The sequence below is a fragment of the Hylaeus anthracinus genome, unplaced genomic scaffold (genome assembly GCF_026225885.1).
Source record: "Hylaeus anthracinus isolate JK02 unplaced genomic scaffold, UHH_iyHylAnth1.0_haploid 11981, whole genome shotgun sequence".
NCBI lineage: Eukaryota > Metazoa > Arthropoda > Insecta > Hymenoptera > Colletidae > Hylaeus > Hylaeus anthracinus.
Genome location: NW_026534329.1, coordinates 1,640,565 through 1,657,464, shown reverse-complemented (window position 1 = coordinate 1,657,464; position 16,900 = coordinate 1,640,565). Strand labels below are relative to the sequence as shown.

At 47.7% G+C, this 16,900-nt stretch overlaps 1 protein-coding gene across 1 annotated transcript in view; it reads left to right on the top strand.

The window, feature by feature from the left end:
• Window positions 1-16,900, top strand: part of LOC128885569 (uncharacterized) — a 215,874-nt gene that overhangs the window by 56,366 nt on the left and 142,608 nt on the right. Inside the window, exon 3 of the mRNA XM_054139667.1 lies at window positions 16,298-16,400. Coding sequence (XP_053995642.1) covers window positions 16,298-16,400 — 103 coding nt within the window. The remainder of the gene's footprint in view (window positions 1-16,297; window positions 16,401-16,900) is intronic.

The window sequence follows — 16,900 nt, the reverse complement described above, 5'->3', positions numbered from 1 at the left end:
CTTTTACACACGATCCCGTCATTGAATATGTATATAGAGAAGTGCATTGGCCTTGGAGCTCTGCCAATAGATTAATAGCCGCAGAGTGATGCTCGAGATTTCGTGGGTATATATCGCATTACGGGAAATGACGCGCCAGAATCTTCGAATGACTTCGCGAGGGAGAGCTGGATGAAACGAGCAATGCGAGGAAGCGAGACAGGGGGAGAGGAAGGAGTATAAAAGCAAACGGTGAAGATAGCAGAGGAGGGATCCCAACGAGATCGTATAATCACTCTTTCCTCTTTTTCTACGACGATCCTCCCTTTCTTTCGTCTTTTCTCTTCGACTCCGAACTCTTATCCCCTTTGGATCCCTCGACTTTCGTCGTTCAACAATTTTAAGACAACGATTGATCCCTTTCTCTGGAGAAATTCTATTTCGAACGCAATAATTACAGAGAAATTACCGATAGCCACGGTTTCCATCGAAACGGAAAGAGTAATCAAACGTAACTTCGCCTCGATCGGACAAGAATCTACAAATAATATGGAATCACCTACAGATTTTCAATTTCATCTTAATAACTCTGAGTTGCTCACGAAAGATTCTTTCTCAAGTTTCCCTTATCTTCGTTCCGTCTGCAACATTCCATTCGACGAACATCCGTGTTGTTTAACAACCGGATCGATCCACGCCAATTTGTCCACTCGCCGTACGCAGGCGAGCAGAGTCCGAGGAAGAGTCGTGACGTCGATTATCCTGACAAGCAAATGATCAATTACTGTCGGAGCGACAACGACCAGCAATCAGTGTCGAATTATGACGACATCGCGGCGATTAGTCGCTCTTTTCCCGACACGGACACTTCCCCGCTGTTTTCTCCGAGGGTCTCTTTCCTCTTCCTCTGGCTGGCGTCTCGCCTGTTGCGTGCAGGCGACTTCGATCGCCGCGGGGAAACCGTCTTGGGCCAATTCGTAAGCAGCCTCGTCGATAAGTAGCAGCTAAATTATGCTGTTATCTCGACGAATCTTTTAACTACGCGATGTAACTGGGTCGTTTCCGACGGACACCCACCCATCGGCCTCGTCCGCAATTTCAGCCTGGTTATCGCGGCTGGCGTTTTACAAGGAAATTCTTGACCCCGTTTTCGGACGTCTCCAGGATGGACGCGTGTCTGCCAGATTGCTTTGTTCCCTTTCATCGATCGTCCGATGAACGCTGACGATCCGGAAGATTTAATTGCTGAGGGGCGATTAGGGCTGGGTTCTCGATTGCTGGGGAAAGTCTGCATGGTCGATGGAATTCTTGGATTGAGTGTATCGTTGGAAGGTGTTGGGATTCGTTTTGGAAGGGATGATTAGGGTTTTGATAGGATTTTGGCTACTTTCATCCCTCAAATCCAAAGAAAATGTAGTTACCATGGCTGAAGCGAAAACGCCATGGACAGAAATGAGCGGTTTGCTCGGTTACCGCATAGCCGTATCAATCTCGATCCATGTATCCGTGAGGATCGACAGGGCTGCTCGGATTATCGCGGCTCCTCGTCATTAGAGAGCCGTGGAGGTCACACCTGGCGCCTCTAGCTACGGGCCTGGGTTAGGCTAATGGCGCGGCAGATGCGGATCATCGTTCGTTCTTCCCGAATCTTCATAAATATCCGATCGATATATAAATGTGTCTACGCCTTGCCCGGGGAACTGGCTAGCTCCTCTTCCTCGAGATCCTATTCCTGATCGGACTCCCACTCGATTGCCCTCCAGCTCTCGATCGATTCTCCCGATCGACGAAATAACCGGGGCCACAATTTCGTCCGATGTACCGATTAGAAGCGGGCTGGATCTCCAGTCGAGACAATACATTGCTCCTTTTTTACCTGAAGGAATATTAACAACATTGAAAGTGTAGTCTCGTTCCAGGTGCGTTTATTTTCAAGAAACATACTTTGCAAATGCAACTTCATCAACGATAAGGACACCTGACCGTCGATCGCGGACCAGTCGAGGGGGTTGAAATTTTTGGACGGTGCACCATCCACGAATTCTTTTCCAGATTGCAAGCAAAAATATCTTCGTTGGCATTCGACGCACGTAGGGTGCGGAATTTGAAAATTGAAACGCATTACGGACCCAAGTAATACACGTGCAATGTCTGGGAAGCTAGGATACGATGAAATTCTTCATTAGAGATTCAAATTCACGCTGTGTCTTACAATTTAATCTCTATTCTCTGGTATCCATGAAGACACAGGCTCTAAACACAGTTGCATCAACATCGAGACTTCATGGTCACCTAGCGCGCTGCCTAATACGCAACCCAAGCCAGCGTGCAGCTCGATCCAATTGTCTTCCTCGACCGTTGAATATACCAGCTCGGAAGCTGATCCACTGAAACTAATCGAGCGTCTCCATTCGATCGTTCTCCAGCCTCGGTCCAGGTTCCAGCGCCACGCGCGTCGACCCGGAAACTCGAAATCCCAATTATAAACGTAATAACCGCGCGTGTATTTTTCTCAGGCGGTCGATTCCCGAGGTAACGCGCGGACACGTTAACTGGAGGGTGATCGATGAGCAGATTACTGGTCGTTCTGCGGATACGGGGAACGAACGTTTCGAGAGAAACGACATTATGCCAGAGGGAGGAAGACAGGAAGAGATAACGAGCCGCAGAAAGGGGAAAAAAATCCTTTCTCGTAGCAGGTCGCGGCGTACGCGGCGAGCTGCAACTCGCGCGTACCGAGAGGAATTTCACCTACAACCTTTCCACGCGGAGGCTGCGCGCCAAGGTTTGGAGAGGACCTTGTTATTAATCACGACGCTGCCATCTCCCAGAGCAACGTTCGCTCGTTAGTCAAGGGGTTGGCGGGGATAAGAGACCTGGGGAGGGGGCCCCGGGGGTGGCCATCTCTTAATTACTTCCGCGCCAATTAACACCGCCTCGAATAAAAAAGGGGCTACTCGACCGCCAATGGGAGAGCCCGCTTCTGAAAAAGCCAGTTGCCTCGGAAGCGCTCGCTTTCGATTTAATATAGTGGCGTGTGTATGTGTGTGTGGAGGCGCGTGTATAGGAGAGTAGCCGACCATTTCTGAGGAATCGATGATCATCGGTGACGTTGCTTCCTCGTCGTCGCGGCTCCTCGCGGTTAAGTAATAGCCGATTAAAGCGGTTCCACGCTTCGAGACGAAGTTCCGAGACGATGCAGGGACCTACTGGTGGATCCATCATCGTATCTGTACTACAGAAGAGGCTGATGAAGTAGCCGAAGAGATCACATCTCGTCGCATCTTTCTTTCAAAAGGTTTTTAAAATATGATGGGTTTTGAGATTGGATCAATGAAACGAGTATCCATGTTCGTCTACCTGGAGTCTATGAGCAATATATCGTTAACACGAGGATCGCCAGCGTGGAACATAAAATCATCAACTGAGTAGCGAGTATCGACGAGCTCGGTGAAACGGAATCTACTCTGGGATAGGAATCGCGAGTCACCCCTTCGCGGCGAACGAAGAAAGGCCAGTTGATTGACTTCCCATGGGACTCCGCTTTCGGAAGAACACAGCTGATCCCTTCTGGCTATCCGGACCCGTTCCCTCAGCCTGTTTCCCTCTCTCTCGCACTCTCGGATCCCTTTGGAATCCACCAAACTCCATCCGAACGTGACTGGTTTACTTCGTCGCCGTCTGCGCGAAGTACTCGAGTAAATCACGTGGAGACGAAAAGCTTGTATCTACCAGCGATCTCGCTCGCCTCGTCCTCTTCGTGGACGTCCCAGATTAACAGCGAGCCGCCCTTCTCATATTTTTTCCGGTATCTTCTCGCGCATGATGCATGGCCTGGGCCTTCGCTGGCCGCTATCGCGAGGGTCGAACTCCTTGGACGCGGACCAAGTTCAATCATGTCGCAGATAAGAGCAATTAGAATAGTAGGTTCGCAGCGCAAACCCATTTCCAAAAATGTACACTCGAGGAAGGTAGCAAATGATTGCATTCGAACGGTGTCAGGGATGGAAACGGAGGAGTGACGGGTCGCAGTTCGCCCAATCAGGAAGAATCATTGGCCGCGCAAAGAGGGGTGCGCTTACGGTCGGCGTAATAAAGGTTACTCGCGTCGCGAGTAGCAGAACCGTCGAGGCTGAAACAAAACGTGGGCGCGTGTCGACGACGACGGGCAGCGAGGGTTGGGTTCAGGATATGGCGATATCGCAGGATATGGCGGTGGCGCGTGGGTTCAAAGGGGACGGGTCCGCAGGAGACCGACGACCGGCGCGGAGCAAGTAGAGGGTGAATTGAGTGTAGAAAGGGGTGGGGTGGCGGCTAGGTAGTCTGCTGGCCAAAGGAGGGAGGAGAAGTGGAGTGAGAGGGTGGCAGGGGAAGTTGACGGAGGGGGTGAGGTTGGCGATTGGCATTTAATTAGCGGCCGGATGACCGCCGCCGCCTCCGGATCAATACGCCGCCCCCGGGGGCCAGTGTGCAGGAGGCAGCAATCCCCTTTCGACCCTCTCCGTCCTCTTTCTCCTCTTCTAACCTCTTCTCCGCCGTCCTCTCCTCCGCTATGGCTCTCGCCACCCCCTTCCTCGGAACCGAGCAGACCGAACAGAACCGAACTCGTTTGCTCCGCGTCGGGGAAACCCTTTTCCATCCCCCGGGTGCCGCGTCGTCTCCACAGGCTGGACCCACGCCGAAGGATGGGAAGAACTGCCTCTGCTTCTCAAGAGACTACACCTAGACGCAAAAATTACTTTTATTCATTTTTTCTGGAAAAATGAAACACGAATCTTATTTAAGACCAAAAAATTAATTTTTTCCAGTAGGTACCCCGTGGAATTTCTTGTACTCCCGGCGAAGTGTGAATCGATGGTCGCGGTCAGCTTTTGCTCTCGTTCGCGCGAGGAGTTAATCACGGTAAACAGACTTCATTGTTCCATAACGCGCAGTTAAAAAGAACGTCCGCTGAACAACGGTGCTCGTGCCAAATCAGTGTTTACGCTTAAAATTATGGCCACTCGAGTAACAGCCTTTGGAAGTATCGTCGCCGGTCTCGAGGGTTCTCAATTCCTTTCTCTGCTCATTCTCATCGATTTTGCTTCCCTGATTCAACAGGGGGAAGTATTGCTACGGGTCAAAATTTGTTCTCCACTCTCACCCCAAATTTGTTTATATTCTGTCGATATTTCATGCAATTTGGTACGATGACTTTTATACGTTCCACGCCACTAAATTTAAAAAATAAATTAGAGCCACGAAAGTTCCACGCGATCCAAACAAATACAAGAAAATTTCAGCGTCAACGGTGCCATAGCTTTTTTCCCGACGCTTCGGCGTGGAAAGAAATCTAAAAAAGAGAAACAAAGAGCGCGAAACGAGGATAAATTGATATACCTGTCGGTTATCGCCGTAATAATTTACATTGACAGCGCTATCTATATGTAAATGCGCGATCGTCCTCTCGCGGCTGGCAATCGATATCCGATCGATCAAGAATTATTTACATTGTCCGTCGTCTCGGCGTAAGCGGGGGAATTTAAATACGTTTCAACGGATTAACGTCGTCCTAACGCGCGTTAATGGACGTCGGATCGCTCGACGAGGCCGCCAGCCTTTTATTTATGTCACGATTATTCAAGTTAAGCGTTTCACGCCGCGCCGCGGCCAAGCGATTTATGCGCCGGTTGACCTGGATGCGTTTCTGCGTTTCGAAGTTTCACGCTTACAAGCGGGGCGATCGTATCGATCAATCGCGTCGCGACGACGTGATCGAGCAGGATTATCGGGACAATACGGCATCTAAGTCAGAACTTTCAAATGCAGTGATCAACTTTCCATGACTGACATCGCCAATCTGGGTTGGTTCGAGTCGGTGAAATTTATTGGAAAATTCGATGGTGCACTGGGACAGGTTTAACGTTGGAGAGAAGGAGGAGAATTCTAGGTTATCGTGATTCAAATTTTTAGATGTACCAAATAAGTCCTCAAGTTCAGGACGATGGATGATATCGGTCATAGCGACCATTCTGAGTTGCTCAAGTCCATGCAGAGTCTCGAAGAAGAGGCCTGAATCGTCAACATTTATTTGCATGAAATAACTTTTATTTCAAGTATATCACCTCGGTGTAACGAAGACGTTTCTTATTATCGATGATGGAATTTGGAGAAAAGGGTGACGGAGCACCCCTGGGCCGGATGCTCCCCTTGGCAGCAGTCGAGCCGTTTCTGCAGGAGTGTATAAAATACGGGACTTGTTAACAATGTTCGCACCTACGGGTACGCGCGCTGGGGCCTTGCATACGTGTACCTGGTCACCCATAAACGCGCTGCGCCGCGGCGAGGGGCCCTTTCGGCGACGACGACCTTCGCCCCGAGATCCAACGGAGATATTTTATTCCCGGGGGATTTTTACGAGCCGATATATCACGTATCGACTCGGTCGGGGTTGGCGTTACACTCGTTCGGGCCCAGGCCGAAAAGGGCCTGGGCGCGACTCTCCTCGCCCTCCTGACCCCTCCGTTCGGGGCGCGGACTCGCGAACGGAGGTGCTGATCGATCTTCCCTCGCGATGTACTCGCTGCTATTGCGATAAATTACAAGCCTCGACGATTGAGTTCCAGGTGTGTAAGAACCTCGTGATAATCACGTCTTCGATCTAACGTGTGTTTTAATATTCCACGGAACAAGCTCGTTGAGGTGCCATGCACCTCTGCGTTGGCTGGTAATATGGTTGGGAATGCTTGTACCATACAGATGCAATATTATTATTATCTCTATGCAATTATCATCAACAAGGTTTTAGCATTCGTTTCGATTGAAACATTACACAATTTACTTCCCTTTTATTTTTGTCACTGTTGTGTACTCGTGAAAAATTACACCTGGCAAAGATGTCCAGCCCCCCCCCCCCCCAAAAAAATGCCAAAAATGACACAAAAAGCTGACGAACATCGCCAATATCCTAGAAGAGTCTCGAAGAGGTCTTGCACGCGGTCGTGACAGCGAGTTATGCCAGTCGATCCGCGGCCAATGAAGTATACGCAGCCACGTCTATTACGCATAGACGTACACGTGTTTATTATTCGTTTAGCGCGGCACACGTGCACGCAGCGCGCGTCGGGCCCTTGCGCGTTTATGTGCGTGCAATACGCGCGAAAGACAAGACCGCGGGACGTTCATAACTCATCGGAGGGGACCGAGAACGGCCGACGCGGCGAACACGAGCCGCGGAACTTATTGGCCCCGTCGCATCCTTAATATCCTTTTGAAATTCCGATTTATTTGAGAAACCTCGACTCTCTCTGGAGCGCCGACTCTCCTGAGAACGACCGTGTCCCAGGATACTCACGCTTGCGATCTTGTCTCCTGGTAACCATGTGACATCAATTTCAAATGCTTTAAATGAATCGTAGGGTTTCAACATTGTTCACCGATAACGTTGATCCTGTGTTTGCATAGATTTCTAAAGTTTCATTTTTACTGGAACCTCTTTTATCCTCCCAGTCCTTGAAATGGGAGAATTAATTGATCAAGGCTCTAGATTACATTTTCAGATATTTCTTTACACAGTGCCGCGCAAGATACGACGATCGCCGCGCGATATGTATCGACGACGACCTTTCGATTCGTTCAAGTCCTTGCTCCGCCCGCGAGAATTCCGCGGAAGCGGGCCGTCCGTTGGAATTCCATAATTGCAGTCGGTTATTATTTATTCGCCACCGCTGACACGCGCGTTCCTTTCGATCCAGGACCTTTCTACTCGCGAGAATTCCGATAGTCCGGGATCGATGTCCGTCGATCGTTCGCGTTTGTGCTTGATCATTCACTCGTCGAGCGGTGTGATACGTGCCGTTATCATTTTTATTTCGTTGACGATCCAATTCCTCGCATTGTTGATCTGCTGGTTGAATTGTTTATCCTGAAAAAATTGCACTAAAGATCTTATTACAAGTTCGTAGCCATTAGCTCGCTATTACTCGCGACGAAGGATTGTTCGTCACGAATAATACCGATTACCAGGTCTCACCACGCGAAGTTTGCTGCAACTTGAGACCCAGAGATAGAAGGAATCAAAGTAATTGTTATTAATGTTTAATCGAATGTATGTATCATACATCAGTATGCAACGTAGCATGCTTAAAGTTAACATGTAAGAACATAACCCAGAAGCTTCGTTGTATTACTTCTATTTGGATTGAAGAAAATATTCAACTCAAGACGTCGATATAAGACTAACGATATTCGCATAACCAATAACCATCAATTACGCTGTCCAAGGTTCGATCTATGTTCTAGTTATCGTGTCCTCGATTTATAAGATTGAAAATACAAGTATGATGTAAGGTGCGATAATAACAGTAACAATGGTTATAGATGTATCTATTCAATATTGTACGCTATAATATAATAAAGCGTGAAGTTCCCTGTTCTCGAGTATTAACAATTTAGTAACGCTTGAAATCATGGCACATATTACTGTTGTAATGTAATTGTAATGTACACGTAATTGTATACATGGTATAATTTACAAGTGACAAAATTCTATTCATTCGACGTACTAGGCACCTGACTTCTACATGTCTATTCTCGAAAAGTACTTAATTCGATCGCCTATCGTTTTCGATATTTTCTCCGAGGCCAAGTCGTTGCGTCGAGTCGTCCTTCGCGAGATTCGCTGCCGCCTAATCATCCTGGATGGGCGTAACCGATCGAACAGGAGGAAGGTTCCAAGTCACGACCCGTTCGCGGGGCAAAAGGCACGTTTACTAGGAAAGGTTGTCCCGTGTCAAGAAGCTATCAGCAACCATCGAGAGTCTCGACGACTCGGCTTGAGTGCTACTTGCTAAAATTGGCGAAACGCAAGCTACCATCGCGCGAACTTCCTCGGTGCGATGGTAATTATAATAACGAAGAGACGCAGAAATGATGAATAGTAAACGAAGAACAGTGGGTCACGCCCCAAAACCTTGACTGCAACTAACCAAAGGTTACTTTGCGCTTCCAAATCACGATCGATCGGAGTCCATCGTTCGAAGGTATCCAAGAGAAAGGGAATTTCCGACACTTTTCGATGTAAAAGCTCATTCCCCCAGGGCTGTTACAGGTAGAGTGTCACGTGTCGCGTGTAACGGCAGTGTTTCCCATCGGAGGAACGGCTTCCATCGGCCATTACGCTATTACGGTTCATTTTCGTCGAAGGATCGCGGGTAGACGCAAGGTGTGGCCGTCAGGATGAAAAGTCAAGTCGGGCCGAGACAATAGCGATCGATCCACGGGGGACGGCGACTCAATCGGAAATTGCCGATCAATAAGGACGATAGATGAAAACTCGCTCTATTAAAACGTCTAGTCATTTTTTTGGCCGCCTTCGCCGACCAAGATGGGCGCGAGATCCCGTCGATCCTTGCCGCGGGCAGCTGCTCGACTATCCCCCCTCCATCACGCCTGGAAAGATTTCTTACGATATCGCCTTACGATTATTATTATTGCTATTATTATTATGGACTTCCTTTGCCAAATCGTGCTAGTAGCTTGGATGTCTTCGAGGTGGAGCTTGATGCGTAGCATCGAAGCTGTTAACGCAATCGATTTCGCTGAACAAATCTTTTGACTTTATACTTTTCTATGGTAGAATGTAAAATTTATAGGTATTAACATTTACGTTTCTCGAAAAATACACCACTTTGCGCTGAACGCGAAAGTTTAGTTGCAACCGTGCAGAAGACCGTCGTCGCGGATCGTAAGTCTCAATTATTTAGGAAAATTGTTAACAGCCGCAAACCTGGGGGATCCCGAACCCGTGGGAAATGGTCCTCTCCAACCGGTGAGTAGAAAATTACTCGATCCCTCTTCTTTTTCATTTTTGTTTCCGCGTTCGCCGTTTACGCGCGCGCCGACAGGTAGCAAAAAGCCGGACGGAGGGTGCTTTTTAAATCTCATTATTACAGCTGGTGGGAAATGCGAAAAATAACCGAGGGTTATGTCCGGCCTGGAGCGGGGTTGGGGGAACGGGGTAGGAGGACTTAATCCTACGGGTTTAGCTATAAAACGACGATCGCTCCCGGAGTCCCGCTCGGCCACGCGCCGAGGATTTCTTTTTTAATGCGATAAGGAGAACAATGCCGCGATATTTCGCGTCCTCGGCACGGACACGCCTCCCCCAGGATTTAATAACTCGTCCTGGTTCAACCATTCGTTGAGCGCGAATGGAGCTGCCGGATATTGGGGCGCGATTTTAATTGAGAAATCGCACGCCAAGGGGATAGAACTCGGGCATTTAAATTTCTTCGCGAGGATTCAAATTGTCCTGACGCGTTCTTAACTCTTTGTTGTCCTATATCGAGTGAGACTTGACTGGACTTGAATAGTTAAAGTTAAACGATTAGTATTACCAAATATTTGTTTGAAGCAGTCAAGACGAAGGAAATATCTTTGCTATGAAATTCTTCCTTTAAGGATATTTCAAGAGGCAAGATTTCAAACAGGAAAACACGAGTGGTGTCTGTATGTGCATGTATACATCCTTTAGCGATTTTCCTGGGCGACTTGTTCCCGAAGAATCCCTCGCATGTTCTGCCCTCGAAGCGTCGGGACGTTTCACGCTACATGGATCAGGAGCGGCAATCGGGGTGATATTATTTCATCGGTCGGAAATAGAGAGAAGGGTCCGGCCAGACCGAAAGTTAGCATAGGCCGTGACTTAGTGCTCCTGAGGGTGCCGTCTGTCAACCCACGGGGCCGGCGAACCTTTCTTATTTTGCGATATTTTGTCGTCGCCACCGCGATATTTATCGTCCACGCAGGACTCCGTCCCTCTCCTTTCCACTACAACTCGACATCCTGTTTCTTTAGACGAAATAATCTTTGCCCCACGTTTTCCAAGAGGGAACTAATCGGCCCTGGTGTGAATTTTTCACTTTCCCTGAAACGACGACGCAGCAGGACTCGCCCGCGCCCAATTTGCATCGCTGTGAATTGCACTGGAAGAAAATTGTTGCGAAGATTGTTATTTTTTAGCACGTTTCATTTTGGGAGAGCTTGTTTATCCATTTATTTTATTTTATTGTATTTATGAAACGTTTTCACCGCAGAAAGAAAAATCTCGAGCAGAATCAATCGTTCATCCTCCGGATTTCGCAGAGGGGTTCGAAGGAATCCTGAAGAATTATTTATTCCTCGAATTTTTTGGCAAGCTTCGGCCACGAAATACGTGGCTCTTCCGCGGCCGTTCGTCCAGTTAATTCCGGTACATTTGAACGCGTCTCGGGAAAACGGGCACATATATCACGCAAATTGCCATTGTGGCCGCGACAATATGCTAACCGTAGCCAGGCTGTTAGCATTTCATTATTCCACCACACATAAAAACGTATCGGGATGAAGAACGGCTCTTTTTTCCTATTATGTTCCGCCGCGTTTCCCTGACGCGGACACGCGTCCCTGTGGTTTCCCGATCGACGGGGGTGCAGATTGCTTCCTTCTGGTGTTGCAACATCCAGCATTGCGTGTAACGAGTCAACAAATGTCCTCGATCTGGAATTGAAAGTATCTTTTCAGTGTCAGCTTGTTACTACGTGAATGTGATCTTGCAACATCCCCTAGAGCCTCGAAGGTGAACTTTCATAGAAGAGGAAAAGCAGAGATGGCAGTGACCAAGTAAAATCGATACATTTTTCTTAGAACTATACTTGTGAACGATCACCAAAGTGTTAAATATATATAACTGCGTTTCGGCTGAACTTAAACCTTGGGGAATAATGATAAATTTGTTGTGAGTTCTCTGGATCTGAACGTGGACATATAAACGTCACCCATACTTCATGGACTCGATTCGAATTCGGTTTTCGGGGGTCCTAACTTGACTCGTTCGGGCGAGTTAGCGCGGAGCGCGAGCTAAATAGTAACGGGACGAGGGATCCGATCAGCAAAACGCAGAGACCAGCTTAAACCCTCGAACTCATTAATGGGGGCTGCAACAGTCGACGCGAGCCGCTCGGCCGGCTTTATACTTGAGGTTTAATTCGCGCTGGTCAAATTAATTTGCAAACGATGAACAAGTCGCAGCCGGTGCGCTGTTAGCGTTGCATTTCGAACGGGAATGGTCGAGGTAGGGGAGAGGGGAGTGGGGATTAGCGGCGTTCATTAAACACGAATGCAGTACATCCGCTAGCCAGATTTGGCCGCGGTATATCGCATCGACATCATCGTCGCCGAGTGCTGTCGAGTTTTCGTACTTTCGTGCCTCCAACTGCTATCTCTATATATCTCTATTTCTGCATGTGTCTGTGTGTGCGTAATCAATCTCGAAATTGACTACAGTTGCAACTACGGGATACCGAATTTTAGGCGGATCAGCCTCGCGTGCGCTTACGTTGAAAACATCCTGGGGACAACTCGACGAATCTTTCTGTAATCAAATATTGTTTAACTTATAATTTCAAGAAGTGTAACGTGGTGCGGATAATAAATACAAATTTTTCGATTATTTTTTTTCACTCAGGGGCTGTAGCTACGATTATAGCTACAGTACGGGTTTAGCAACCCCGAGGTACCCGAGCTATGGGTGACTATTGGCATCCCTAATGGGGATAATATGACCACAACTATAAACTTTTCAAGTAGATTCAATCCTTATTGAAAGTAACGATTCCAGTTCCTCGTGAGTCTACCCAAAAGCACGGTTGAGATAGTTGCTATTCAATTGGCAAAAGCGTTGGATCGAGAGGCGAGGGTGGTAGAGATCGGAGTGTATCGACTCTGTGAGAGGTCATCGAGTCGGTTTCGAGTTAGATTTCGAGGCACAAGGAATGCCTGATGAAATTTCAAGTGCGAAACATCGAAACGTAGCTCTTTTTATTTTGAGTTTTCAGGGTGAATTCGTTCGGTGCAACGAACAAACTATATACATTTTTTGTTGACAGATTCTCCCAGCCGTACGCGTTTCGGAATGTAATTCGATTCCTCCCGTTATCGAATTACAACCATCGTCTGAATTTCCTGTTTGGGTGATATGTTTAACAATACGCGGGCGCATTGTACGTACCAGTACCGCGGATACGGTCGCAATTATAATGAGGATCATCATCGCCGGTGTTATCGACTGCAAATATACGTTCGGGCAATTCGTGTAATCCACATTCGTGCAATTAATTATGGTTCTCCGATACGTTGTAACATCCATCAATGCTTTCTCGATAGCCTCGTGTTTCGTTTGGATTCAACCACTGTGCTTCGATCCTAATGTTCGATCCCATTGTCGAGAACTCCTACGATACGCTCGATATCTAAAGATTCCATTTCAGAGTCGACTTTGACAGGGTTACTTCCTCTAAGATTAAATCGTCTTGCAAAGCAAGTTGGATAGTTCTTCTCCTTTCGAAAAACCAAAACCCCACGACGTTTGAGGGTGGCGATCGATCACGATCGACGACAGACGAGAATCGACGGTCGATAGGGGTCTTTTGAAAGTGGCGGCTGCAGTCGATGTTCCTGGACAAAAAAGCCGGCTGCTACGGGCGCTAATTTCGGGGCGCGTGCCGCGAGGCTTTTTCAGCGACGCGATACAATGAAAAGCGCGTGTAACGCCACGCGTCTAGAAAGTCGAGAGTGTTCGCACCTTGGGCCTCGTTAATTGCGTGTACTCCAACTGAATCTGCTGTTAACACTGTTGCATCGTTTTTATCCCTTTTACGAGAGGCGTTCCACTCTCTTATCTTGGCATCTTCATTAATGAATTTCCAGGCTTTTACATGTAGGGCAAGAAACGCGTTAAGGCGCGAGGGAAATTAATTGTTCATGTTTGGAATGAAATGAAGTGTTGTATCGTGTTTTGCATTTCTTGTGTAAATCAAGCAATTGTGTTGGCTATAACATGAATTATCGAAAAGGTGTGGAGGTGTAGCTTAATGAAACTATGATAAAGCTTGCACCCCTTATCCTTCCATGGGGAAAGGTAGCGTGAAACTTTCCACACCAGAAGCAAAGACGCTCCCGCGCGAATGTGCCCTGAGAGCAAAAGGGGGTGGCAAGCGTCGCCGTTATAGCGTTATAGCGTTTCAGCGGCGTGTGGCGATAATATAAAGACAAATGAAGCGAGGCGCGAGCTGCGTCGGTCGGCCATGTGTCTTTATACAGACAGCGTCCCATGCCACCGTGGAAGCGTATTCGCAGGAAATTTTCTGTCGCAGGAAAACCCCGCCGCGCAGAACGTCCCGACTGACAAAATTTCACAGCCAGCGAATTTTATTAGCCACGCAGCGGGTTATTTATTCGAAACAGCGACAGATTATATGGCGATATTAGCGGTTCCTAAGGTCGGGAGGGTGGCTCGCATAAAACAAAGTCCCTAGCACGACTTTTATATCTTTCACCCGTGACTCTTTGGAGAATTAATTGAATTCGAATATCCTGATATGCATTCAAACCGCGTGATGAAATTTCTGAATGTAGGTACCAATAGACTCATGTATTGCAACTGTCCTGTCCCACAAATGACTCCTGAATCCTTAAATTAAAACTTTCCCTATCCTCGCGTGATAATATGTGAAACTTTCGATTATTCATCATCCGATCACGCTCTGTTTGACCAAGGCCTTTCGACTCGAAGAGCCCATAGAACAAGTCGACACAAGGCACCTTCGATTCGAACTTCTGTCGCTTCCTCGTGGTGTCACGTAGGCAAACGACGCTTCCAACACATGGCTGCTCTTTTTCCACGAGGACACGGCGGTTGTTCTTCCTTCCTTTGCATACCCTTCGCTTCTTTCGCGCACTGTCTTTCGCTATCTCGGTGTACAGGAGGCAATAACATTTTTACGAGCCACGAAACATTTATTGCCGGCTCTCTGCCGGCGCGCGGCGTTTTATCATCGCCGTTCCTCTGCTTAATACTACCCGCTTAAGGACGCTGCTCGCAGCTTCTGTATATTCCTCGCGGTTGTATATCTTCCGATTAGACCCGGGAACAACGACGACGACCCTGCCAGCGCGCCGACGAGTTCATCAATTCGCTGTTTTTGAAAACAACTCCCCACCGAATGATTAATCGGCTCGTCCTGCGAGCTAATGAAACACGTTTGCGTTTCTTTGCGCGGTTATTGGCTGTCTGTGCGGCGAACCGAGTGACTGGTTGCGTTTCTAATGGCTGTTTCTTCGAGGAAATAACGGCAGAGGTGGTCGAGCTGAGAATCGGCCGTGAAAATTCACACCGAGGCAATCGTATCTGTTCGACGAGCTCGTGATAAATGTGACTCGCTTTTCTTTCTTCTTTTCTTGGGATTTTTTAAGCTATATACTTATGCAGGTCTGGAGTATGTATTTATTATTCGTTTGGGCTACTATTCCAGACTTTATTTCGTAAGACGAACCTCCACAGATTCGTTGAAAACCAAATTTAATTCGCGGTGCATATAAATAAAAAATTATCCCTCTGCTCGTCAGGTTGCGAACAAAACGGTAAATGCTCGTGAAACTTTCCTCGGCGAGTAGATTTTCCTGGAAGCTGGATGCGCCCTCGGCAGAGATTTCCAGGTCGTCTCGCGAAGCCATGATGAAAATGACGTCGGACGGTACAAGGGCGTCCGTTTAATAAGGATCGGAAGTTCCCCTTAGTGCGGATCCGTGTTTGTTAACGGGGAACTTTCGAACGCGTGAAAGATGGAAGAGGAGGAATTAATACTTTTTTTTCCCCTTGTTTCGGTCGCAACGAAGCACCGAGAGCCAAGGATACCTGTAGGTAACCGGGAACGGGGCGCAAAATAAACTTTTCCGCCGCGTACATAAAGTAATACCCGATCCAGGAGGTTGGTTGCTTCCTTTCAGCCGCGGGGGTCGGATTGGATGGTGGCTCCCAAGGGGTTAATTTCGTGCCGAAGGGCGGAAAATATTCACCGTTCCTTAAAATCCGACGAGCAGCCTCGTCTCTTACGAGCTTCCTCTGGGGTGGCGTTATGCCAAACGGTCACTCAAAATACCACACCCCCTTTTTTCCGACTCGCCCGTGGCAACGATCCTTTAATCCGCGCCAAACTGTCCGGGGATATTTCCTCCAGGCTGAAAAGTCGACGAATAAAACTCACTCTCAAGACGTTTCACCTTTTCAGTCTTAACGAACGACCACTGTTTTTCAACGTTTATCCAAGTCTCTCGCGTAACGAACTTCGATGATTGCTCGATCGTTTTTGACCTGATCTGTGATAAATGGAGTGGCGTCTAACAATGCCTAAGAAATAGAAAAGAATGTAAAATATGTCCGACCATTCTTTTACCAAGCGCAAACATTAATTTTAGCGACCAATTACTTTTCGTGCTGATCATTACTTTGTTTGCGTTACAGTCCATCAGGTGCACCATCACCGGATGCTCCTGCGATTCTTTCACGCCGGGGAAACGACACATCCGGTACTGCGACAAGTGTCACCATGGTTGGGTGCCCCACGGTGAGTACCTCAAGTTTTCCACCATTTATTTAATCAATACAATGAAACGAAGACTACAATCTTCGATATTTCCGAGTAATCCTTCTTTGAATTAGACGTACAACGATCTACAAGTGCTTGTAGTAAGTAATACAAAAGTATACAAATCTAAGACCGTGAAATTTACTCGTGAATTCCCAAACTTAAGAATACACCCCCAATTTAAGGATTCATCTTGGAGACGACCGAAATAGGTTGTCGAAGATTTTCCAGCGGTTGGGGGTTCAGGGTCGCGTGCACACGGTAAAACGCGAATTTTCCAACTGTCAGCATACTTCATCCGAGCGGCCCTCGGGGACGAAATTCAATTTTCCGACGATGACCAGTGGCCGTCCCTTCGCGGCCACCGCTTCACCCTTCTCTGTGGCGGCGCACGCGATCCGTTCCTAGCATAACGCCTATGTATGCATACGTATCGGCCGATATATATATATATATATATATATATAAAGAGAGAGAGA